At 37.8% G+C, this 27,959-nt stretch overlaps 1 protein-coding gene across 17 annotated transcripts in view; it reads right to left on the reverse strand.

Moving 5' to 3' along the window:
- Positions 1-27,959, reverse strand: part of KDM6A (lysine demethylase 6A) — a 150,747-nt gene that overhangs the window by 61,152 nt on the left and 61,636 nt on the right. For all 17 annotated transcript variants that reach the window (XR_011097577.1, XM_068685617.1, XM_068685671.1 and 14 more), the window contains exons 5-7: positions 19,123-19,181; positions 10,627-10,747; positions 607-661 (exon numbers count right to left, since the gene is read on the reverse strand). Coding sequence is in view for 16 of the 17 variants with exons in the window: in XM_068685617.1 (XP_068541718.1) it covers positions 607-661; positions 10,627-10,747; positions 19,123-19,181 (235 nt within the window). In the remaining variant the exon portion in view is untranslated. The remainder of the gene's footprint in view (positions 1-606; positions 662-10,626; positions 10,748-19,122; positions 19,182-27,959) is intronic.

Here is a 27,959-nt window from a genome sequence, read left to right on the forward strand (position 1 = left end):
ATTAGGGATAAATATCTCCAGTATGCTCTGTAACAGCCTACAGAATGTACAACAGTATGATAGATTATACCACATTAAAAGATTATCATGTTCCAGCACCAACTGATATATAGTGGCATCTAATAAACCAAATAAATTATGATTTTCTGATTTTTCTTCAACAGCATAAAACTGATGTTGAACATGAGATTTATAAATTTTAAGGACATTAAAGTGATTGCTGAAAAAAGACACTACCAAGATGCCATGAAGTTTGAAATGATGACTATTAAATATGAGCCATGGCACACACATTACATTTATAAATAAATAAATGAACTAACAGTCAAATAGCAAGCTGCCTCCAGAACTCAAGGCATCAGACCAGTTAATATGGTAAAAGTCTCAAGTTTTACTTATTCCATTTATTAAAACAATCACAGTTCCACTGGAGTATCTGTCTCCATTCACAACAGCAAGTATTGTAGTCTTCCTCTCTATTTTCTGTCTTTTGATTTTGTGTGTTTTTTTTTTCCACTAAAAACTGATACAATTGTGAACATATATAAGACTTTTTTTTTTTTAAATCTGAAACAAAATTAATGTAAATACTTAAAAGTTACTTACTTTCAGCGTTAGACAAAGTGCAGGGATTGCAGTCAATCAAAGCTAACTGAAAATGCTGAAAAAAACAAGGATGATTTGATTTTCAAACAACGTAATTCTAGTACTTTCGCAAATTACTAAGAATAAATCAAATTGATACTTGAAAATAAATACCATATTTTACCAAATGGCTTAAAGAAAACAATTTCCGATTTCTGTTCAACTGTGTTTACTAGACGAAAGTAAAATTTTTGTTGTAAACATGTAGCAATGCTTCTAGCAATGCAAGTTTGCAAAAGACATCTTCACAAAATAATTAGAACAGACAGCATCTGGAACAATGACTGCATCAAATGAATGGTCAAAATTGGAAAATCAAGTTTTCCTCGGAATGCACAATTGAGAATGAAGTTACACTACTAGCTCATAGCCTCATGAAGATCAACATCCAAGCTACAAATTTGTTTATCTAGAAAAACAGAGTATTTTTATGCAAATGAGTGGTTTTGTTTCTCTTTTTCTTTTTTTTTAAACATTTTCTTTTGTCAAACCACACTTAAAATGAGTACCTCTACATTAAAACATGAATTCAATAGCAGTTAGTAAGTTCTTATGCCCTCTCCCCACCAGGTTAACTTCAGTTAAACACTAAAGCTTGTTTATTTTTAACCATTTTTCCTCAAGAACCATGAAAAATTTTGGGAACACCTTTGTGTTCTCACATTCTGAGATAAGCATTTCACTCATCTGGAAAGAAGAGAATGCAAAAAAAAGAGAAAAAGGCTACCTGCAAGAAAGCCTGGATGTGACCAATAATTTCGTAAGTGTCATGCCAGCTTAGAGATCACTATTTACAGTTTGAAAAGTAACCAAGTGTGTTAAAATGAATAGACGAGGCATACAAACTCAAGTGCCCATTCCCTTTTCTACAAACTTCACAGAAAATTCCTACATGCAGCAGAGAATTTGGATGAATACATCCACCCACCAGAGAGTAAGGCCTAGGAATACAGGAACCTAAGAGACAGCATGTAAAATACTACAGTTGACACAGTTATCTACAAAGTACAATATTGGATGGCTTGAATGCACAAAACGTTACTGATACTTCAGAATATTTTAGCCACTTAGCACAAAATTGACAGCCACTGTTCAGGATGCCGTATGAGGAGGCATCAGAAGCTTATTAGTGTAAGTAGGAAGAAAAAATAAATAATTCATTGACAATTGATGTATATGCAACTTGCTTTTTCCATACTGTCGTACTCCAAGCATCTAGGTAACTTTCCTCCTGCTCCTAATAATACCTTGTGTATAATGTCTACATAATGTACATCTCAAAGATTTACAAGAGTTTAACAGAACACCAAACAAAAACATTTTAACAGAAAAAAATATTAGAAAATTAATGTATTATCCATAGCACAGTATAAGAAAAGAACACCCTCATTAGCAGAGGCATACAGTAGCACAGCTTACCTCCTCACTGACTTACATCAACACCATTTGTAATACATAGCAGCTTTTAGAAAATGAAACAAACTCAAGTTGATTAACCCAAATTTACAATTTTTAATGACAACTTCAGCAACATCATTCCCAAAACAGGGTACAGAAAACAATGAACTCACGTATACATTACTTGTAAAATAGCTTTTTAACCTTAGCACAAACATTAAGTAATAGCTTATTAATACTAAATACCAGCTTATTTCTCTGATTTGCCTGATCCTTTTTCTAGTGTTCAGCAGTCACAGAGAACTTAAAATCTCCCCTCACATTGCAATGCTACTTGTGTGCCTCTGAGACATCCTTTAGTCTGTTACCATAGTGATTCTACTAAGCAGGCAAGTTAAAAAAAAAAAAAAAAAGACTAAATAAAAATAAGATGTTCTACATTATATCGCATTTTTCCTAACCAAAAAAAGAAAGAAAAAAAAAAGGAGGGGAAAGCAAAAAGGAACAGACCTGTATACTTTGGCCTGTACATTGAGTATACTGATTGAAATGATTCAAAATCCATTTTGCACAGACGTGTAAGCTTACGCTGTCATTAACAATTAATATGAAAAGATAAAGCAGAAAGGAACAGATTTGTTCTCACCTAGCAATGCTATTATAAAAATCCGCAGATGTAAAGAGAAGCGATTGACAATTGTTCTGCAGCAGCTTTGCAGAAAGGTTATTGCAGTGAGACTCACCGAGAGAAAGCAGGCAACCATACAAGAAAATCTAACCATTTTAATATTTAAATATGCCAGAAATATCAGTGCTGTACAGTAAAAAGCAGGAGTACACTCACCAATGCCTTCTAAAAATTTAAATTCCTACTCATACCACACTGTCTTTCCCATTTCAAAATCCACATCATGGAAATTTTCTTAATGTAGCAGATTTCTGCTAGAACTGTTTACAAAGCCACAAAGAATAAGGAAATGGATAATCCGAAGCAGGTAACTACAGAAAAACAAACCACTTGCCCTAAACAATTCTTGCAAAGCAACACACAGACAGCCCAGAACCTTTCAAACCAAGAACCTTTGAAATGCACAGACACAAGCAAACCTGCACCTCTTGCTAGATAAATAATCCATAGCTCCGCAGTAAGTAGTCAAAAACAGACAAAAAAAGCATGCACTCCGACACATAAAAACTTATCAGCCAGAAGCAGGTCCACTAATTACAATTACCAGCACCAAAAATTAAAAGAACAGTGATAATTTCCAACTTCCATCTCTGCAACAAACAGAAGCAGCTAGCAAACATCTGCACCTCTCTCAAATATTGCAGTACTGAAGCTGGCTACTGCTGTGTGAAATAGTTATTATGCAGGAGAGGCCGCTGCAGTTCAGAGACGACATACAATACCTCAAGGCAGACAGCAGTCTATAGAAATTCAAATCCTGAGTAAGAGGATTTACCTAGAAGGCAGTGTTCTGAATGTTAAAAAGTAACAGTCTCTCTTCAAGGGCTGCAGCCGAAGTCACAATATACCTTGATTTGTAGCCATCTGTAATTGCACAATTATCTACAGCCTGCTCTGTCTCCTCTCCAGTCCTTGACTTGCTTCTGATTGTGGAAACAATTGCGAAGGTAACCTTTTCAAGGATCAGAAGTACAGCGGACTGCATATAAACATAGCTGATGAAAGTATTAGCTCTAGTAGGAAAATAGAAGTAAACTGACATGAATTTAAGCAGCTTAATATGTTTTCAGTACTAGAATTAAACACCAGTCCTCTTAGCACCCTAGCTCTTCACAGTTTTACAGGCAAGTGCCCCTACTCTTTTTTGGCCTTTCATTAGAAAATGACCAATGCAGGAAGACCCATTTTCCTCTTTCTACAAGATTTTTAATAATACTTCTGTCTACATCGAAGTCCCAGACTTCAGAACGGTGATTCTCAACCCTGCTGCTCTGTAGGAGGGCATTAAGAAGCGCTCAGTAATTCTCCATTCTGCATTTATTTAGCAAGCACGGTGAGCCATCGTTTGAAACCTGACAGTTCTCCCAGACTTACCATGAGGGCAAGCTCCATCGTGACTCAGTATAACTCTGTCAAGAGATGGCTTTTTCTGCCTATGTGACCTAGGTGTGCTGCTTGTGCTCCTCAGAGCAGCCTTTGTTCAGATAAGTAGGGCACAGAAAGCCTTGCATAAGCCATGGCAGAGCGCCAGGCCTCCATTTGCCAGGCCTGGCCGGGGCCTGGGGAGAAGAGGGTCAGGAGAGGACGAGCTGCGGGCGCAGCTCCTCTGCGTGCTCCCTGCTCTGCTCTCTGGGTCCTGTGAATTCAGAAGGAGCTCGTCTTGAAGGGGAAGGCTTGAATACAACAGGCACACAGTCACTTTTGTCCATCTTTGCTGCATTTTTCACAGAGCTAGAGCTTGAAAGCCTGGAAACATACACAACCACTCACAAACAGAAGGCCCACAGACCAAGCAAGTGTACTGGCACCTACACTCATTATCTTCAATGCTTAACTTTAAAACCAGCTATTTCTCTTCATGTGGTTTGTTCTTTTTTCCCCCCACAGATGATGGAAGATGCCATGTAGCATGTAAATTCAATTTTAGCATTTACTCCTCTTTGTAATCATGACATTTCTAAAGCGCGCCTACAGACCTCTGTTACAGAAAAACTGCAAAATGCCTTAAAAGCCCAAGCAAAACTAAGTACCAGAGAACAAAACAAAGCCTTCTGTAGGCCACATGTTGTGATCTACCATCACAATCAGTTGTGCTAATAACTCCACTGCAGCTGCATTACAATGACCTGCTGTGTTAAAAACTTCTGTAGTTTTACTTCTGGTATATTTTTCTCCGTCATACACATACACAAACTCCAAAGGCATAGAGAGTAACATAATTCCCAACTGCTGTTTCTAACCACTTAATTTAAGAACTAAATAAAATCTTTTGCCTAATTTCACCCTGCTTTTGACAAAATATTTTAGGTATACTGCTTGAATACCTGGATACCCACCTTATGATAGCCAAAGTCCTTTATTTGTTTTGCTTTTTACCTGTAAATGTTCCTGATCAGTTTCTGCTCCAGTTACAGAGATAAAAGTAGACCTCAGAAACTTAAACTTTTCTTATCTATATGGATTTTGAGTGTTTCATTTTTCTTTAATAATTGAAAGTGAATACATACAGCTTCAAATTAACATGCGTGAGCTAAAAAAAAATGGTTAATCTAGGCATATGTGAAAAATAAGGCTGTAAAATAGCACTTGAAGGCTTTGAAACAAGTTTTCACTTTCATAAATAAACTTTCATTTATTATTGAGAAAAAGACATAACAATATGTCTGTAACAGCTACTTGTTGACATGAAATACCTCCCAATAGCTAAAGATCTTTTTAAAGATATATATAGACATGAAGATTAATAAAGTGATGGTATAAATAGGTACTGAGTATAAATAGGTTCTTTGAGCTGTTCATCTGTCTCAATTTTTTAAATATTTCATGCATATTCAATGTAATTCATGCATACTTCCCAATAAATTCTAATTCTTTAGCAGCCTTTTCCTTACCTAATATATGCAGTATGTCTCTAACTTGCTAACAAATACGAATCTTTAGGAAATAATTATATACACAAAAAATCTATTTGAATTGATCGTTTACGGGCACGACCAAAGAATCAGCCTGCAGCAGAATACCAGAATAGCTGTTTTATCCATAAATAGGGAGGCAAAATTTCTCCAGAGTGATAGACAGGATCTGCATTTCTACTAAAAGGCAGATATTTGAGAACATGAAAAATTTAATTCTCATTATTTTGTGGGTTTTGTCACCGGGCACAGGATGCACCTGCAATATGTTTTAAAATATATATATACATATAAATATATAAAAATGTAAAAATCTCCACAATATACTTTCATTTGTAAATAACCTGATCATGTTCAGAGTCCCTCCTGACCACCCATTAGAAAACAAAACTCAGAAAACCAGAACCACAGAAGCCCTCCCTAGAACTTACCATTCCCTCAATGGTATAATTCTAATAAATACAAAAAAACAAAACAAAACAAAACAAAACTACATTTTTTTTTTCCTGAAGTAGTCTGTCGGCAAACAAAGGAAATGAACTGAATTTTACAGTCAAAAGTCTTTGGGGATTGTCATTGTAACTCCCCACCAAAAGCACACTATGATACTTCAACACAGCAGAACAGAATGAGCACCAGATGGATGACTGGTTTCTCTCATAGCTGCAGTTTCCAATGTAACCCAACTATTCAACTAAATAAGATGACAACTTTTTTTCCTCAGCTCTCTTTTATGCGGTCAGTAGTCCCACAGAACATACCTAGCTACACCTGTGTGCTCTACCCACCCCTGTGTTCAGCTTGCCAGCTAGCCAAGAAGCATCAGGCTTCCTGACGCAAAGCGTGGATGGGACAGCTTTATTTTCTGCATCCTGACACACCAGTCCCATACCCAGCCACATAAGGTGCCTCTTCTGCTGACGATGCCAACCAGCTCACCTCATCCTTAGCTTGCAGAGCTCAGACAAATGGTTCTGGGGCAACATGTTCCACAGGCATGTTCCAGAAACTTCTCTTTGAAACCTTTTCATTCAAGCATATTGGCTAGAAATTGGTTAAGATTCAAAAAGTACTCAGGGGAAGAACTGAGACACACGTAAGACAAGATGAGTACATACCGTTATGAAAAAGAAGGCTAAAATTAAAAGAATATATTGAATGAAGAGGAAGACTAGGAGAAAAGCAGGTGACATGCCAGAAATAACACAGCGTGTGCTCAGAAGCTCAAACGCTTTTTCCAACTACACTAACCGTACTAATAAAGAGGTATACTATATTCCTGGCCATCTTGCTTTATTCTCTTTTCAGCTTACCATGGCACCACTGCAGCTAAGACAGTCGAAAACAGTACTCCTGGTGGGCTGGGACATGCAGAAAAGCGTGAAAAGGTTAGGAATGTGAGATAAACCTTAACTGTATGCTTCTGCTACAGTCATCAATATTAAAATCTCTCCTGCCTCCCTACGCCCACAAGACAACAGCAGTTGAATTTGGAATTGATTCTATTTTTCTGTTGAATGAGGCAAATTCAGCATTCACGTATCACTTCTGAAGGTAACACTGTCCTACTGCTCTGTGAGGTTATACAAAGACTACTTTCCGTTCAGCCAGAAGGGCAGCTTTTTTTTCCCTTAATGTAATCCTAAAGACCAAGTCATTTCCAACAGCCCCAGTGTCCTTGCCAAAGTTTATGGCAATGGGGTAACACAGCAGTCAAGGGTTCTCAGAGTAATTTGCAAGTCTTAACTGCAGCAATATTAAAAACATGCAAAAGCAGTAATTGATTTTTGAAAAAAAACACTGAGAGTTGATTTTATGCTTGTTAAACAGCACTCTAGTAATTATCTTGATCATCAACATCTTAAAATAGTAAAAATTAATTTTGTGCTTAAATTGCTTACATAAAATATAGATGATTTATGTTAATGGCCTAAAATTGTGAAAAACATGGAGTATATGACCTTCAGACTCCCATCCTTCCCCCTTTGCCTGGAGACTCTTACTGACAATGACTCATCTGTTGGCAGTGGTTTATTCTTAGCAATTACAGACTTAGCATGAATGTTTAAATACCATCAAAAATATTATGATATTTCAAAGTACATTAACGCAACGTTGGTACAATTTGTGAAATTCAGAACCGTCACAGAAGAATACCAGATGAAAACTTCTCTACTTTCTGCCTCTGTATCGTACAGGAAGCTCAAACCTGACCGTGGATTCTGTTAGACCTCTACAGCCCCAGGAAATGGCCTGTGTTCAAGGCAAGTCCCTAGCAGCCTAGACCCTAAAAACCAGAGCCACCCTTCTGAAATCCTGAATCCTTTCAGCAACAGCTACCCCAAAAAAAAAGAAAAAAAAAAAAAGCCAACTGTGTTGTTTCATTACTTTGGGTTACTCATCTTTTGTGTTGTGAAAAGACGAGACACTCAGTCTCGGAGAAAGAGGCAGACATTCTGTGAAAACATCCTTTCGCACTCTTTCATCAACTCTTTCTGATTTTATTCTCCTCATGCTTGTGCATAACCACTGCCACTTCATTTTGTTCTCTTCACTAAGGAAGTATTTTCTGACTTGCTACTCACAGAGCTCTGGCTTAAATCTTAACTCAGGGATCAGCCTGACTGGCTTTTCAAGGAGCTACTGTCCTGTTTACTCCACCTATTCTCCTCCTCCATTTATATATTCCGATGTACACATTGATCTGTTTCAGTCTACAACAAAAAGAATCCATCTCAGGACACTAGATTAAATCCACAGCTCAACTAAACTGAAAACAGCAGAAACTGTTCAAGACCAACTAGATTGCCCCACTGGGTCCTTTCTTTCTTGCTCCTCACTGTTTGTTATCGATTCCCTGCTAAAGATAACAATTTTCACAGCCAAGGAAACAAAACAGAAACTCAAGCTTAGGTGGCTTCAGTTGGTAATTCCAGAGTACAGTTTTGTGTGTTTGTGCATCAGAAGTTATGCATGCAGCTCTCCCCACCCCTTGCCATTCCCACCTCCTCCCATCTACCAGAGCCCCAGTAACTGTGCAACCCCAAGTCGAGGTGGTTCAGACTCTGATCCACCTCAGGTTGCACATGGAAAGACACTGGGCTCAGAGCAGCAGAAGGTGCAGAGCAATGCAATCAGTCAGGGAGGTGGAAAATGAGACATCCTTTTAGCAACAGCCTGCAGCCTTATTGACTTAAGGAAACTATCCTCAGTGCAAATCCACCCTCGTGTTTATTTCTTAATCCCCTTGAAGACCTTCGCTCTGCTTCAGGGTAAGCTGTTTTTGTTGTGTCTATTTGTTTTCCTAAGTGATTTAATCACACTGCACATAAAAACAATGGGATCATGGTCATTTTGCATTGCAAAAAGTTAATTCCTTTCCTATTTTTAAAACAGTTCTTCGGTGTTTTTCTCCCCATCCTGGTTGATGTAATGAAAACTAAAGGTTTGCTATACTTAAAATCCTAATCATCGACCAACTTTTATTTTGAAAAGTGGTTAAAATCACAGTAGAACATTTAGAATGAATTCTCATCATATCTATTTGAATACTCGATTCAGTGATAAAATTATATACTTTATGGTACAGCAGGAAGTGGTTGTCTAATTGATCATTTTCTTCTGTTAAAAATTAAAATGCAGAATCTCCTTCCACTACTTCATTAAAAGTTAACTACCTCCTTGCTGATTTACTCTTCTATTTTGTCCCTATAATATGTCTTTAAAAACAAAAACAAAATACACTTTTCAGCACTTTTTCCTTTTATTCCCTATTTATCAAAATAGTCAATGCAAAATTCATGCCAAAGTGTAGGGATATATGACCATCCAAACTCATACATAATCCCACTCCCCATACAATGGCCAACTTATACCCCCCCCCCTTGACTTCTTTTGCCATTCACTGCAGTGAATCTTTCATATTCCTGTGCAACATCAACCTCTCTATTTACAACTCCCAACTTCATCTGTCTCTGTTGGTGAAAGCTTGGACTCTGGATGAAAGAGGAAAAGCCTGATGAGAGAAGTGCTTCCCGTTATTACAAAGAGCAAAAGGAAAATGTGAGAGTAACACTCCACTCTTTCAAATCGTTGACAATGTGTTTCTGATAGCCTCACAAATACAAGCTGCAGGAAAACAATCTGCCAGGAAAAGGAAGCCATTCTACAAGACTCTTGGAAACAAACAAAAAAAATAATGTTTTTTATAGGTTTTAGAGGAGATTAATATGCGGAAATATATTTATATATTACAGCTAATTACAAATGACAAATTCTCAACAATGCACGTGTAATTCCCAGTATAACGTGAAACTCCTTTAAAATAAAATGTCCTTTTTCCAAGACATGTATACCAAAATTTAGGTTCTGTGATGGAAAAAAGCAAGGGGATAAAAGTGGGAAACGGAAGTAGGGGGAAAAAAAAGAGCAAAAATGTTGAATGGCAGGAGATAAAAGTTACAGATTACAATCAGTGACCAAAAAAAAGAATACAAGCAGTAAAATGAAATTAAAAAAAAAAAAAAGAGTAGAGAAGAAACAATGTACTATATTAACACAAAGCATTTCTAAGTGATTAGTCAGAAACTGCTGCCTTACAAGCTGACTCTCAAATCATGAAATAAAAGAAAAAAAATCAACCAACATGCCTTTCCATGCTCCCCATCACATCTCATGGCCATGGGCACACCATACTTGGCCATATGGCACTGCAGCCCCAATTTTTGCACACCTTTTCCCTCTCACAGAGTCCTCCTTGCAAGGGACTCATTTACCGTCTTTCATTCACACTGTTAGAAGGGTACAAACAATATAAAAAATTGATATGAGAACAATATTTTGCATAAAAGCTTTCTATTTTCAATGACTTTTATGAAATAGTGCAGCATATAACAGCTATATGTTTGTGCATTCCTTTCAGTTTTTAGATGCAACACAACTTATAACAAATATTAAATTCAATCTGAAAGGACTTAAACCTACCTTTAAACTGGACTCATAGTCTGTGTTCACTTTGAACATAAGTCCAAGTCGCAAATGAATTTCCTTGGCTCGACAAAAGCTGGGATCAACATAAAGCGCCTCCTGAAATGCTTTAATTGCCCTAAAAGACAAACAGATAAAAAGTATTATTTTTTACTGAAATATTACTGTTATAATAGTTATTTGTATGACTAATAGAAAGTAAATCAGAAAGTACTGTTACTGAAGAACATATCAATATAATGGACTAAACGTTTTTGCTGCATCATTTTTGGTTCTTCAAAGACTGGGTCATTTCGTACTCCAGATATCCTAATTGATTTGAAAGTATAATCTTCTCTGTTCATTTGGAGAAACTAACTTGCTGCCTGAAACACAGCAACACGTCTGCTATTTCAGAAAGGACGATTCAGGAATAAGCAACAAAATTAACGCAACTGGAGAACAACGGTGTACGCAGTGGTCAGTCCTGTCACAACCAGCTGCCAGGCTGCTTTTGATCCGAGCTAGCACAGAGTCCTGAGAGGGTGGGCAGAACAGGAGGCCTAGGAGATCTCACACACCTCACTGCCCCGACTTGCTCCACTTTCAACTTTGTTACTCCCTGTCTTAGCACCTAGGCTGTCCAGGGACTCAGCTAACAGCTGTTACTCCCTTTCTTCCCAGTCACTCAAGGACCCAAGTGCCACGGTCTTGCCTCCAGGGCCCCAGGGTGGCACAGAGCAGGCAGGTGACAGGCAAGGCCATAGGGACACCTCTACCCACTGTGGGACAGCACAGGGATGCTGGGCAGGACACCCCACAGTGCCCCCAAATCACACCACGTTTGAAGCTCACTCCTACTCCAGGCGTCCATGTCATTCATACAGACAGAAGTTGCAAAGGGAAATGCAAGAAGTATTTTGCACAGGCTTCATTCATAAAACATACAAATGATTGTTCTTGAATTCATCATCAGATCTAAAAATCTTACGGGCTCTTCTCTTTCCTGATGTCAAAACGTACTGATGGCATGTATCTTCCTCTGGAAGATCCACCTTCCTTCCTCCACAACAAAAACGTTGGTGCCTAAAGCATTATCTGACTGTTTAAATACAGCTTAAGAACAGTTTAAATTGAAAAAAAATAATAATAATTAGGAAAAACCTACATTTTCACTGTGGAACTGAAGCTTACAGTCCTTCAGAAAGGTTTTCCTCTCCTTGTACCCTACTTCCCTGCTCACGCAAGCAAGTAAAGCACAAAAGGGACTCAACTTGCACTAGCTAAGCATCCTCTAACATGTTTAAACTTTCCAAGAATATCATGGGTGGTGGTGAAATACACCGAAACTGGAACTAACAAGGTGCTGTGTCCCAAAACAGCATGCCCACCATCATCTATAAGAAAACCCTTCGAACAGTGTAGCGATCACCAAATTTTGGCTTACAAATGCTTGTAGATTCTTCTGCCATTTTAAGTGATGCTTTGTTTACACACAGAAGTACAGATTTTATCATTGTATACCTGCATTTCTTATCTTAACTGTAATACAGCATGCAGTATGTTGGGCACTGGCATTTTAAAACCCATTATTTGTGTCCTGTTCAAAGAATCTCGCCTACCCCATCTTTCAGAGGAGTGGTGCACTCGAAACAAAGTGAAGTTGCAACCAGCAGACAGTAAGATGACTGTATCACATTTAGCACTTGAACCTGCTAGTCACGGACAGCCCCTGAGGTTTGCAAGGTGTAATTACCTCTGCACAGGCAACAGCATTCACCTTCGTCTAAGATGCTTATGGCATCAGGTTCAACATCAGTAGTAATTATAAGTATTAGCAATAACCTTACAACCCGACAAAATTTGTAATCAAGCCAAGCCCAACACACAGAAGGAGGAAGAAAATGAACAGAGTAAGACATTGCTCCCTTAGCTATGATCAGTGCAAGAAGCAATGGCACCTTTCTGAACCTACTTTGACGGACATTTGGATAAACTTACCCAAATACAATGAAAATCTCTACAACCTTTAAGATGTTATTTGAGTTACCATGCTAACCGTCAGATAGCGGTGTTCTAGCTGTGAATTTCAGCTGTACTTGATCACTCCTAAACTGATGGTTTGGGGAGGAAAATGCAGAGATGCTTTGCAATGGAATGGATGGACAGACTCATAGCAATTGGTGAAAGACTATTTAGAAATGTTCTTTCAGTTTATAGGACTTGATGGATTTACTTTTAAGCATGAATCATACTTAAAATGCTAGTGAACTCCTGTGACAGTGTCTTGCTTGCATCTTGAAAAAAACCTCTGTATCCCTGAATGCCATAATAAAAACTAGAAGAGAATTCCAGTAAGTAACACGTTTATAATTAAGCACAATTACTTCGGTAAATTCAGGCAAAAACGTTAAAAGAATATGGCAAATATCCCCAAAGTAGTTTTTCTAACTAAAAATCAGGTATTACGTTGTATTTTCTTTTTCTTTCAAAATATTATTTATTTGCATTATTTAATTCTGGTGTTCATTGCATATCAATCATGTAATTTGTAGCTTTTCCAAGATGATTACCACCAGTAACAAATACAAATTGCTTCCATTATTTCTACAAAAAAAATGGAATCCTCAAAATTTCACAAATAAAGTGATCTGAAAGGCAACATTTTTAACAATTTCTACCAGTGGTGGGTGCTCAGGTCTAATTTGACAACAATGGCCTTAACTAGTAAAATTTTCATAGAATAAAACACTCAGAAGTGAGAAGACATTTTCCTATTAACATTATTACAGTAACTATTTGTATACGAACTCTGACTTAATTATATTAACTCTTAAAGACAAGCAATTCTACACTACTGATGAATTAATAGTGATCTAATTTCGCCTACTAGAAACATTTAAGCAAAGAGAAGTGAACCCATGATCATAGGAGATGTCAAGAACAAGGACCACAGGGGTACCTCTGGTTCTGTTTTGGGGCTTCCTTTGCCTCTGTGCTATGCTCAGAGCTCTGGACTCGGCCCGTTTAATATATCAATAGTAAAACATCTGCAATGTCACTGCCATACATCCCAGTTCTAAGTGCTCAGTGACATCTGAAGGCAATGGGTATACGTTGGTGCAACAGGGAAGGAAGAGGATGTGAGAGTATGTGGAAAGTAGGAGCAAGCGTAGTAGTAGAAGATGACATGATGGCACACAGCCTTGCTCAAATAGGTTGTTAGCCTCCACCGCTAATTAACTGGCCTTCATGCACAGACACAGCTTTTCATTTTAATCCTTTAGCAGACTAAACACACATTAGCCCAAAGGATAAATCACAGAAATGAACAGCTGGGAGCTCTCATACTGTAGAAATAAATGACAGTAGTCTAAATTCAGCAAGAGACAACTTCAGGTTTGTGCTCTAAAGGATATTGATCAACTGCCTGGCAAGAAAAAAACTTTGGTTAAGTCTACTAGAATTTATTTAAATTAAATTAGAGTCTTCAACAAGAATGGGAAGGTATCCATTAACAGGCAGGAAAGGCTGGCTAGCTAACACTACACAAAATGGGAAAGCAGGACTGGAAAACAGACTGCAGAGGATGAAGTGCACCTCTGGGCTTACGTTTGTACAGCACTGCTACAATAATTGAGAAAACATAAAAGTGACACGAATCTATCATCTCCAAATCTAGACTTTCAAAATCAATACTACAGCTATCTTTCCACCCACTCATCTATACAACAAAGCCTACCATTATGGTAGGCTGAATAATAAAAAGCAGGCTGAATAATAATTAATAGAATATTCTATTAAACATTTAGTGAACTCTCATAAGACGTATTGGAAGGTTTTACTTGTACAGACTGTGAACATAAACCCATTTGAACTGGACAAAAGTATATTATAAAACAGCATCAATTTAACTATTCAAAAGTTAGCACTCATGAGTTTCTAACAAAATACATTAAAATCATAAAAAGCCTACAAAAGAAAAGAACATAACATTCTAACATGTCGGGAAAACTACTTGGTGCAGCTGGAGTAAAACTTTCTTTTTATTGTTCTTTATTCTCTTCCAATTTTCTGACCACCTGCTCCAAGCATAACTAATGAAAATGCCACGAGGATGTGATGGACAAACTCCTATTTGAAACTCATCGGCACAGTTTGAACAGGAACAAAATTTATGTATACAGAAATAGTCATTACTGCATTTGCATGAAATACTTTAACAGTCTTTAGATACAGTAACTCCTCTGCCCATTGTGCCGTAACAGTTGAATGCTGAAACACTTTGAGCAGCAGGCTCCAAACGTTTCTCCATAGCAGCAGCTGAGACTACCCTTTTATTTTCCTGTTACCAACAGATACTATGCTTTTTTCATCAGTCCAAGAAACAGGTTCAATAGACAATGACAAAAAGAGACCAAAAGACAAATCAATTACTACTTTGCTTATGGTTAACTACCACTAGTATTTGTAGTCTACATGTGCATTCCCATTTTACGTATATAAAAATAGATACGTAGACCCAGCCACCTGGAAACTAGGAGCTATTTGACAATGCAGTATCTACACAGCGCTTGTTTAAACTCTGCTCTCCTTATTAATTTAACTACAGACTAAAAACGCCTGACCATCTAAGAGGACTCTGATAGAAGAGGAAAATAAATCTACATGTGTACGTTGAAGATCACAGGTTATTGGCAGGCAAGCTGCTTTTCTGCTCTCAAATGACGTCCGTCATGGACTTCCCTGTAGCAGGTGTTTCCAAAGCAGGAACTCCGCAGGCTGCAAATTACCAGGGCAATGTCACTGTTAATTAGGTGAACCTCAGTGCTTCTCAGGCAAACTGCAGCCACTGGACTATTTCATCAAATGCCATGCCTTCCATGATGGCACCAAGTATTGCTATACCTGGAGGCAGGCAGAGCATGTGGGGGCCTAGAAGGGCCTAGAAGGCACCTTAGCAGCACAGGACAGGACTCTCCCTGTGTCACAGATGGGCAGTGACCACCATAAAACAACACTTTCTTGGTTAGATGATCATGAATGCAAGACTGAGGGCTGGCCCATGAAAGTACTGAAAAAAAAAATTTACATTCCACTGTAAATTTGGAGATGTAAAGATGGAGGTGCTACCTTCTCCCTGTAGGGGTTTTGAATCCTTGCTGCCTCTTGCCCATTGAATGTCTTCACTTGAATTAGATAATAATAATGAAAGGTGTAGGGGACTGCAGCTGACTTCTTCACGTCAACATTCAATTCTGAATCCGAGCTGCAGAGGCAATTTTTTTTTTGCGCTGAGCTCCTACCGCATTTCCAATGAGTCAAACTTAAGCTAATGGGAGAAATGCCAACATACAGGACACCTTGCCTTACAAAAGTGTGAGGATACTTTTTAAGAGCCAGACGCAGAGATGGTGGTTCAGCTGATGATCTAGTTACGATATGATATCGCACAGATGACCTCATTGCTTTTGCTTTGATAAGGATGGCTGCAGAGAGGCCACAACTCCTGTCAGAGATGACAGATTTCCCTAACTCAAATCAGCAGATCATACACCAGGCAGGTTCAGAATCCTTAGTGAAGTACAAGAGCAAATTTGGCATTCAAGCCTCTACAAGGACTGTAACTACTGCACCACGTTTAAGGATAGTCTTTGATGAACAACTACAAATTTTTCATTGTTCCATCTAGAAGACAACTAAGGAGGACATGAAATTACTCAAGTTATGACAGTATCTCAGCTATCTCTATTCTGGTGCTTTGCTCTACTTGAGAAACAGGGAAAACCAGCCATCTACTTTTCTCACAACTTGATGACAAATGGTGTAGAAGGAGTATCAAAATCTAAGATCTATACAACTTTCTTTGGAGCTAATCCCTTATGTCATATCTTACTAAAAAATTGCATAAAAGATCTTTGATCACGCTATCACAATATTTACATATACTTACACGTATATAAGTACTTTCGGTTCTTACATAAATTGTCAAACAAAACAACCAATATAAAATGATGTGTCAGATAAGATTTAGCACTTAACACTGTAACGCTTCTTTAGCATGTACAGAAGCGTGCAATATTGAATACAGAGAATTGCATGTGTCTTGGAGTCAGTCCAACACTTCTTTTTATGAATACTGAAAAAATCAAAAAATAATGTGAAAGTATGAACAACAATTTTAAAACTGACCTTATTCTCACTTGCTTGTATATTGTCCCTATTTGTATGACAGATGATTCATTAACCCTTCCTTCTGGGAAGACTATGTACATGCCTCTCCTTAAAATCTATGACTATCTAAAGTTGTATGAATGAAATAAAATATTCATGAATGAAGCACAGTAAGTTAAACAGCCTTAAACAATCTTGAAGTCTCTTTTACCTGTATGAAATACACAGATTTATGTACTTTACGAATGTAAATAGATGGAACAACTTTAGCAGAAAACAAGACTGTTTGTCTAGTGTTTCACTCTGAAAGAACGAAGATTCTCCTTGCAATCTGCAGTGGAGACTTGTGGAAGACCAAGTGTACAAAGAACATCCCTACTGCAAGCGACTTGCAATCAGCTCCAGGCTGATTATGATTTTGTCTCACCTAAATACTCACAACGACACAACCCACTCCTGTCCCCAAAACACAGTAAGGGAAGAAACACTCAAGTGGAATAAAAAAAATACATACAGAAGTGTAAGATTTTATCTGCATTAGATTTTTTCCCTTATAAGTTCTACCCAATATTCTCATATACACAACTTCTTTAGTACCACACTACATATACCTTTGTAGTATGAATGAAGAGACAAATTTGATCATTTTATACTACATTAACAAACAGCTCTACATGCAGTTAAGACATCATAACTTAAGACATCAAAATATAATCATGTTCTCAACAAGGTTACTCAAAAGAATGTAAGAAAAATCTGAATTAATTCAAGGCAGCAAACTAGCAATACTTAGGCCTCACAATGACCTGACTTTGTCGCTTCCTCCACTGAACAATGCCAAACAAACTGATCCACTAATGGCAACAGTCTATGTTGAGAAGGTGGCCTCTCAGTAAGTTACTACTCTAAATTTAACTTTTTGTGTAATTTGACTCATTTTCCATCATTTTCACAACGCAAACTGTAACATGTTAAAATTATGAAGCAAAGCTTGCATCAGAACAAGAACATTCTGAAACTTAGCAAAATTCAAGAAAGAAGGTCACAATCTTAAAAGATTCTCGTTTTTCTGAAAACTTTTTTGCTCTTCTCTCATATTAGAATGGAATGTAATTGCACGTCATGTACAATACATGGCATGCATTGCACCACCATTAATAAAGAAAGCATTTGAGTTTTAAGAGGGAAAAAAAAATCAAGGTTCTGAGATCATGATTTAACCAACTTATGTTAATTTCAAAAATAAAAGCTGACTTCCTGCCTGAAGAAAGCATGAATTTTTTGTCTTACAGATATGCAGAAACTTTTGATATATTTATTTGGGGGGGTGGGAGTAGGAGGTGGGCAGAAATCTCATTTTGTTGTTCCAAGCTATCAGTCAGTAGTCACTGACTACTTCCTTAGCTTCAGGCATGCTTAGTCCAACAAGATGATAAATTTTTGTGTGATCAACTAAATAGTAAAATTACATTAATTTTATTATAAGCTTCTGTACTAAGTGTTACTAGAGAAATATATACCACAAAGAAATGAGCACGGAAGAGAGGAAAAAAAAAAAAGGTAAACTAATCAATTTTATGAAAAAAGCTCTGATCTAAACACTGCATTTATTTGACTTTATTCCGATGATAACAACGAGTGTAAGAATAAACCATACCTTTCTTATTACTGACCAGGAAAGTTTGGGGATCTGTCAAGAGAACCCCATTTATCAAGTCTATTCAATTTCTCATTCTTCTCTCAACTCCAGTGACGCAAAACCAAAACAAAATCACCCACAAAACCATCAAACCAAGCCTTTCCCTGCCCCCAACACAAAAGCAAGCCCTTCCCACCCCCAAAACCCTTCCAGAATTTACAGCTCTTTATAACTGAGTTTTTATGACAGTTTTAAACATTCAGGACAAAGTGTACTGCTGCTCACGTCCAAAACCTGTCACTGTATACACTTATGGAAAAATTACTGAATAACAAGCTAAATGAAAACAAACCTACTTTGCCACTTCTTTTCCCAGAGAAACAGAAAATTTCTTCACAACATATGCTGCAGACCTTAGACACCGAGAATTCACAAAAACCTGTTGAGTCATACCGCTCCATTCCCCTCGCTGAATTGCATTATAGGAAGCTAAAACTCTCTCTCTCTAATTGCTTTCCTATTCAAGCAACTGCTGCAGCTGCCACAAGTAAGTCAGATATGAGATACAGGGCAATATATCTTCAAATATCATATTTATGCCACAAAATTTAAACTATTGTACAATAACATTAAAGTTGAAATATTCAGCTACCAATGAACACTGCAAAATACACTGATACTGTTGTTTTATTCCCACTTACCATTGAAAGGCATTGTAATGGAAGTAGACCAAACCAAGGCCATATAAAAAGGCAGCATTCTGTAAAAGAAAAGAAGCAATGTTTAAAACCAGATAAACCAACCATAATCTATACCACTGAGTTGCAACTATTTTGTTCATTGTTCAACATTCAATTTCCATTGTAAGATAGGGATATTTTAATTTCACCTTGAACAGGAGGAATGAAAAAGAAGGAATAAGAAGATAGCTAGAGATTTTTTTTTAAAATGCAATTCTTTGTAAAATTTAGTACTAAATTCTGAATTTAAATGCAGAAACGTATTTTTTGAGGAATAGTTACTACCATAATATTCAAGTACTTTCGCATCAGAGACACTGATGTGCTTTGTTCCATTTGTACAATAGCAGGAAAGCAAACAACAGTCTTTGGCAATTTAATACAATAAAAATGTTTTATAACCTAAGACCATGTCATAGTTATAATAATTTATATTCACATAAAAGTAAACAAAGCTACGCACACTGATTTCAGCGTCTAAAGTAGAACATTAATTATATGAATCTGAAAATATGCTTAAGGAAACTGTAATTTTTCTGAATACTAAAAATACAGGCCATCAAGCTTCAAACCTAAGACAATCAGATTTCTTTATCATTAATCTAATTTCTATCTTCGATTACCCTGTTTTGCAGTAAAAGGAAAAAAAATTACCATTTTCCTACTGACAACTCCTCTTCCCCCCATTTTCTTTTCACAAAGGAAAGCGTTGCTTCCCAAGTGACATTACCAGGGGGTTTAATGAATGATTAACTACCCAATTTTCCAAATAAATATTACATATTTCCTAAATTATATAAAAATTAACCAACTTTTTCTTTTGACAAATGTTATGCCACAGTAAAATTGTTCTCTGTTTAGCAGCTATTCCGTTATTTACAGAAGAAAACACGTATATGCTGCCTACAACACAATTTTATTTTTTTCATGTGTGTAACACTGTTTTCGAGAGACCGTGAACACATCCCAAAGGAAACAGAGCTCTGATACATGAACCAGAGATAGCGTTTGCATTCTCAAAGATTCTTCTTCAAGATAATCCCTATTCCACTTGCATTCACTTCTTCAACAACTCTCATTTCTATGGAGCCTGACAAAGGAAATCCTAGATATGCCTTAAACCCAACTGAAATATGTAAGATGTAAGCAAATTTCTCCTAGAAAGCAATTGGTAACCAGAACAGAATTTGAAGAGCAAGCACTCACCAGAAACAGAACCTAGTATTACAATTTCATTATACCTCATTTGCATCTTCTAAATGCAAATTAAAAACAGGGGAAATGCCAAAGATCCCTTCATGAATACAGTTGGATCATAGCTTTAGCAATGGACAGGTTCCAAGAAAACGCTGTGGTATGACCAGCTACTATGACAATCAGAGCACTGTACAAAGGGAGTGGAAAGAGTAGTACATAGACAATAAAAGGATGACAGTCGTAATACTACCATAAAATCACGTTCCTGTTCAAGTGAACAAAACCGCAACATGGACATCATAAAGATACGAGATCTTCAACTCTGTACCCCATGTAGTTGCTGTTAGTCAAATCTGTTCTGGCAACAGCAGACTAAGAATGAAGACAAGCTCAAAAACTGAACACACATAATGCCTTGGACTACGGTATTTTCCATGAAGAAGTAAGACAACAATGGAGAGGGATTTTCACATGTGCAAAATGGAAGCCTGCAAAATACCGCGTACACCTAACCTAGCTGCCTTTACTCTGTTCTGGCCACGCTTATTTAGAGAAGAGAAGTGAACAAAGTTGTTCAATGTTACCTCGGAGATTCAACAACTGCGATCCAAGACTAGATCACCATAGAGACTAATAATAAAAAAATCCTTCATCACCGCACTGCAAAATGCAGGCAAAAATATACCAGACAACTAAAACCTCTTTAAGAGTTTAATTCCTCTTCTGATACCTATTAAGATTCACAGACAAAACTGGAATATTCAGAAGATTAATCTAGCTGTTATTTTGGTCCTAAGGGTTAATAATACTCAACAATCAAGACACTGGACAAGTCCAAAATGCAGGTAGATTTGTCCAAGTGTAATTAGCATACCAAATTTACATGAAGCTTCCAGATTGCCCCCATTGCAGTAAAACACAAGTCTGCTATTAGAGCTCCATCCTTTGTTTTGTGGCTGGCTTTCTAATTTTTCTCATTCTCCTTCAGCTTTGCAATGCACTTGGGACTGACCTTAAGAACATGTTAAGATAGCGCTGTCTTCTCAATAAAAAAAAACAGGGCAAGATTTAAGACTTTGTAACACTTAAATGAGAATGTAAAGATGTAAATTATGAAGTGTCAGTATGGACTGAATTCATCTGTTTTGAAACACTACAGCTCTAACTGCACGTAACACCATTAGTACTGCTTGTTGATTATTCATTAGATTTGTCTAAATGATTAAAAAACATCTTTTAATCTGGGCTTGAAGCTGGATGGGGCTTTCATGAGGACTGGGAGATATTACAGTGGTTCTGTGCATGCAGTACTTTCCCACCAGTAATTCAAGGTGAGTTGCACGTGAAGCTCACTACTTTAGCAACTAGCTTTTCTGCCTGTAATGCAAGCTCAACACGCAGCCAAGTTCTTACTGGCAACAGCCCATATGAAAAGCTAGAACTGCTTAACACTTATCAGGACCAAGCAGGATCATGAAGCTGCATTACAAGACGGATTTTCATCTACAAAACGTCCTTTATCCTGACATCTCAGATTCTGGGACTCCAAATCACACACCCCACCTTAAGAAACCTGTTTTGAATTGCCTCTGTTACTTGTTTTTGAACACAGGTATATCATGAATAGTATCTACCCCATGTTTTTCAGTAATGATATCTTGTTATTCAATCCTTGTTATTCAAGATCCTACTATAAATAGCTGCTGAGGGAGAATACAAGCCTACAAGCCAACTTTTTTTCCCCTCCGAGTATGTATATATATATTTCGGTATAAAGTAGAAAACAAAATTATCTTATTACACTCTTTTCCTTGAAGCTCCTCAAAACCTTCACAATTCCTAAGATGTCAGGCTAAAATTCTTTGGCTATTAACTTAATATAAATATAAACATAATATTTATGTTATCAGATCTCCTTCTTCAGTAAAACCTACATCATCTTGAAAAAAAAGCTGCAAACTGGAAAAGACTACCTCAAATTTGAAATTGAATGTCCGGGTTTGTTTTTTTTTTCACTCTACAGCTATGCTATTAAAAAGCATACAAATTAGAAATGCATTTTCCAAGTTGGCGTCATTTGCATTTTCTACAACCGGTTGAAAGTGTTAAAATGTTTCATACCAACCACTAGATGGCTCAAATATCTCTTTCCATTTGACAAGCTTATGCAATTTCAAAAGATTGTCAAGTTCATATCGTGTATTCTGCTACTTACATGCCCTATTTTATGATGAGCAAAATTTCAATTATATTTGACAAAATATTAATTTACTGATAGATAACTCAGAAGACAACAATGTATCTTTTGTACCATTTTACATAACAGATGAATAAATATGTTGATGATTTTTTAGGCTTGTTTCTTTTAGGCGATCAAGAAAGGAATATCCTACCCATCTCACAAACCTGCCGTACTGACCGCAATAACTGCTTCATAGCCGCTCTGAAGCAGCAGATGGAAACACATCTACAGCAATCCATGTGCTCTGCTCTCCAGGCCAAATTCACAACAAAGCCTTTTTCTCCATCTTCAAGCACGTAGCCAGTGCCTCCAGCAGAAGGATGGCTGAATCAGACCACCGTAGTAACACTCAACCTAAAAATACAGTCTCAGAAAAATACACCCATCCTGTGTAACAAGTTACTCACGTTCAGACTTTAAAACTGCCGTATCAGATTGAGTCTAGAAATGTATAGCTGCCGTATCTGGGTGAAGATATTTGCACCAGTAATGGCCTTAATCTGCCACCAGAAGTTGAGACCCAGTTATCAACTCCAAAATTGTATTTTCTAAATACTAGAGTATACAAGGAAGTTATGTTTGCAAGAGAACAGCAACACATCTAGAAAGAAAATAGAAAAAGAGGCCAAAGAGCCCATGGTCAGCCTCCAGGCAGGGCCTTCCAGCTCACAAACGAAGAGGAAGGCTTTTGCCACAGCTTCATAGCACTGCAGATTTAGTAACAGCCCCTGTCCAGCAGTACCCCTCATCTTTGCCAATACTATCATTGGTAGGGTACTACAGTCAACTGGATGCCAGAACTGATCCAAGTTATTAATATCTGGATAAAACAGGATTATTTTTAACTGGATCAGTTTCCCAGTCAGGTTCACTGTGCAGCACCCCCCCCCCCCCAAAAGAAATGCATTACTGCAAGTGAAAAAGTGGAACACAAGTGACGTGTAAAAGCTCTCTGAACCTACATTTGTACCAATAAAATGCTTATCAAACCTACACTGAGTTTTCATACAGGAAGAGTGAAATCCTAGATAAAAAATTTATGCAGTAAACCTGCATTAAAAAAAAATAAAAAAATTTTAAAAAGCAATGCTTCCTTATTACCTCCTCAGCAGCATACAAATATTTGACATGAGAGAAATCAAGTGTTGTTCAGTAGAAGATGGATAAAAATATGAAATAACATCACAGCTGGCCTATACCAGCCTTTTCCATGCAAATCCTTGACCACTAATACACATAGGCAAATACACCATTTCTTCTTCATGACTGTAAGGGGCAGGGCCAAACGTAGTTAAAATAATCCCGTGATTATTAGAAAGGTGGTAATATTTAGACAAAACTCAAGAGTACATCCTAGCATACTAAAATAAATAAAAAGCATAACTGGAGCAAGAAACTCCCCACACAGTTGGTGGCAGTATGAAGGAAGAGTGCTGAAAGAGATGAAGGTCAGCACCCTTCATAAGACCAGTCACTACTTTCCATTCCCTTACTATTGCCAGGAATCGAAGCCTTTGATGACACATTAAAATTGCCTCCAGCAGGACTCTGAAGGCCACTTCAAATCCCGGTTGAGCCCGGCCCACAGCACCTCAGAAAACGTAACTGGGACAACAAGGGGGCTGGACAGCTGGGGCTATGTCCTGGGGCCACAGGGTGTGTCAGCCACGTGTTCAAAGCAAAACATTTCTGTTCAAATATAAGAATGCTTATTTATTTACTAAAATAAATAAATAAATAAATAAAGATGAAGTTTTGACACTCTTGTCCCTAATATTTCCTCCTGACACTACTCAGTGTATAGTAACAGTTCCCCGGAGAGCACCTACTGCATAAAAATTCCACTCAGGCTCTCACGCATGAACAGCTATGGCCCTGTGGGAGCTGACAAGCTCTAGCAGTTGCAAACTATTTGGGAGGAAGAGGGGAGGGTTCAAATGATTTCTTTTTTTCGTGTTTGTACAAATATAAATGAGAGCTACCCATCTACAGGTTCTCCGTATTCCCAGCATCTGCAAAAGCACTAGGATCCCTGCAAGTGGTGCATTACAAATGAGCAGCATTAGCTTCCGCTTATTCAAGGCCTTTAAGAAAATTTTTAGTACCTTGAAATCCATTACATTTATACAGGATCTTTAAATTACACCTGTATAAGATACATCTGGCAAGACCCTGCTTACTGAGCATTGATCACAACAGTCTGAAACAGTTAATGGGCACGAGCCTGCTCAACTCAGCTGCAACATGAAAGCAATTAATATATAAACATCATTATTCCTGTGACAAATATAGTCTGGCATTTGTAACAAATTAATTCATTTAACATCTTGGTAAACAACTACAAAGGAATTTTCATCTCATCTCTAAGTTTATCTTTTCAGAGTAAGTACTGCTAAAATACACCCAATACCTGTAGAAGAAAGGTGGCCAAATTATCTTCCCTATTTCAATAAAAATACTAATTTTTTTTTCCAAATATTAAAGACAAGGCAACCACAGAGGGTTTTCAAAAATTAAATAAAAGGTTGCCACTGATTTACATAAAAGTGAGCTTTAAGTAACCTTAAATCAAGAATTACACACCGCATGAGAAACTCAAACACAAGTGCCAAGTTACTTGTGTAAAACCTGAGCCTAATGAGTATTTTAAGTAAACCATCATCACGACTCAAGGGTTATTGTCTTTCTTTTTTTTTTGTCCATTCCTTAGCATCTCCAGCTATACACTTCACCAGTTAAAGAAATGGTCCGCACACAAGAAGTATGACAGACTAAACACTTCACTCAAGGGTAATAAAACCAAGTTTCATGAATCAGTAAGTTCTGCTGCCAATATTTGTTTCGGGAACCATGACCAACAACTGGTAGCCGAACAGTTCTTCCACAGAAAAGCACTTCTGATTCTTAAGAAGAAAATAATAACAACAACATTTAATTTTTTTTCTCTCTTTTCTAAGTCTTAGAATGTATCTCAACGGTATCCTGGGCTGCGTTGGGCAAAGTATTGCCAGCAGGTGGAGGGAGGTGATCCTTCCCCTCTGCTCAGCCCTGGTGAGACCACCCCTGGGCTCCCCAGTACAAGACAGCCATGGTCATACTGGAGAGAGTGCAGTGCAGGGCCACCACAAAGATGATGGAGGGTCTGGAGCACCTCTCCTGTGGGGAGAGGCTGAGAGAGCTGGGGCTGTTCAGAGGGGGCTCAGGGGGATCTCATAAATAGGAGGGAGCAAAGAGGACGGAGCCAGGCCCTTTTCAGTGGTGCCCAGTGCCAGGACAAGAGGCAGTGGGCACGAAGTAGAGCCCAGGAGACTCCCCCTGAGCAGCAGGCAGCACTTCTGTGCTGTGCGGGTGAGGAGCCCTGGCACAGGCTGCCCAGAGAGCTGGGGGGGCTCCTCCTTGGGGACCTCCGCCTGGGCCTGGCCCTGGGCAGCCTGTGCTGGGTGGCCCTGCTTGGGCAGGGCTTGGAGCAGGGGGCCTCTGGGGGTCCCTGCCAGCCTCAAATATTTGGCGATTCTGAAAGTAACGCTTATTCGTGTATTACTGCAACACCTTTTTTTTTTTTTTTTGAAGATGACGTTTGAACAGTATTTCTACAATGTTTTATTCCCTTTTATATAGTACAAGATCATCACTATTTCTACCCATCATCTTCAAAACATTTCAAACAGAACAACTAGCATGGAATTTTGCGTTCTTCATTTGCCATTTTTTCCACCCTTTTCCAGCAAAGGTAGGAGTCCCACTGAGCTTACAAGTAGCACCATTATTTCCCTGTCAGCTTCTCACTGCTGGAGAATCACTACTGTGTTGGGGAAAAAAAAAAAAAAAACAAAAAACACTGAAAATCATTAATTATACAGCTGCTCTACCTGAGGCACTCCACATAAAATGGGAGTGGACAAACTGAATCTAACGAGGCAGGAATGACTACAAAGTGATACAAATACATGCATGGAAACCGGTAAAAAAACAGCAAAGGGAAACAGCCACAGAATTGTCCATGGTTGCTCACTTGAATCTTAAGTCACACTGCACTGAGCAGAACACACTTTAATGGGAAATTTTAAATTATTATTATTATTTATTTTTTTTTAACCAAATTCACTAAGAATAGAGTTGCTACTTGTATGTTCTTCTTTCCAGCTGAATAACTCTTGCACCTATTAGCTGCCTTCGAATGAATTTCATCAAAAGCAAGATGACCCAAAGGTGAAAGGTTTGGGAAATGTCACAGAAAATAGTTACTGGACACAGAAAAGAGCCTCCAAAGCAAGGTCTGCTTTTAGAAAGCAGTCAAAATTCAGTTTCCCTTCTTTGGGAAGACAGACTTAGCCCATCAGCACAAATTTAGAGCAAGTGTGTGCTTATCTTGCCCAGCAAAGATGTCGATGGGGAAAAGATGTCATTCGGGATGCTTCACCGGGACAACCAGAGGAATTCCAGCTCATGTGTGCTTACAAAGAGACGTGGGAAAAGGAAGGACAGGAGGTGCTAAAGGACAGCAGACACAAGCCTGTCATTACCCAGGCTTCGTTAGCTCTAGTTAAAAACAGTTTGTTCTATAAACTGCAAACTGAACAAAATCCCACACTTGGAACAAAATTCTGAGTATCAGCTTTATGAATAAAATCTCACTCCTTGTTTCAACCTTGACTCTTTTTTTTTTAACATTAGTCACTGACATTTAAAAATGGAAAATTTAAGTGGATAGCATGTTTTGGATAGATATTTTATGTATTAATATATCAAATAGTAAAATAAGAAGGTGTAATTTTTAAGATTTAATTATTTTAAGCAATGAAATGTAAGATCATTGATTAATGGTTGCTAGTTAGGTATCAATCAATTATTACTGAAAATGATTTTCTAATTAAGACAGTAGATGGTTTAATAGTAATCGCTAATTGGTGTTCTAATTGGTGATTTGCCGTTTTATTTGTTAGAATGTACAAATACTTAAAATAGGATCCAACAGACGAGCCAGCAGGCCCGCATGACAGGCAGCTGGGGGAGCAGACAAGATGGCCAGCAGCCAAGAGCGAGGCAAAGCAGCTGGGCAGCCCACCAACCATTCCCACAGAATACTTCAATTCCATCAAATCATCATTTCTCGACAGAAAACCGTACATCAGTAAATTTTCAGCCTACTCGGTGAATATATATGCTAGTGAGTTTAAGAGCCTTCAATTTCTGAGGACAAAACAAACAACACCAAAAAATACAAACAAGCCAAATGATAGGACACTTCCTTCACTCTCCGTTATCTCCTTTGCTAATTCTTTGCTGCACTACTTAGCTCTTTCTTCATTTCCTCCAGAAGTCAGTCTTCTTTCCCTCAACTAATCCCTCTTCTTACTGT

This window comes from Anas acuta, chromosome 1 (assembly GCF_963932015.1).
Source record: "Anas acuta chromosome 1, bAnaAcu1.1, whole genome shotgun sequence".
Classification (NCBI taxonomy): Eukaryota; Metazoa; Chordata; class Aves; order Anseriformes; family Anatidae; genus Anas; species Anas acuta.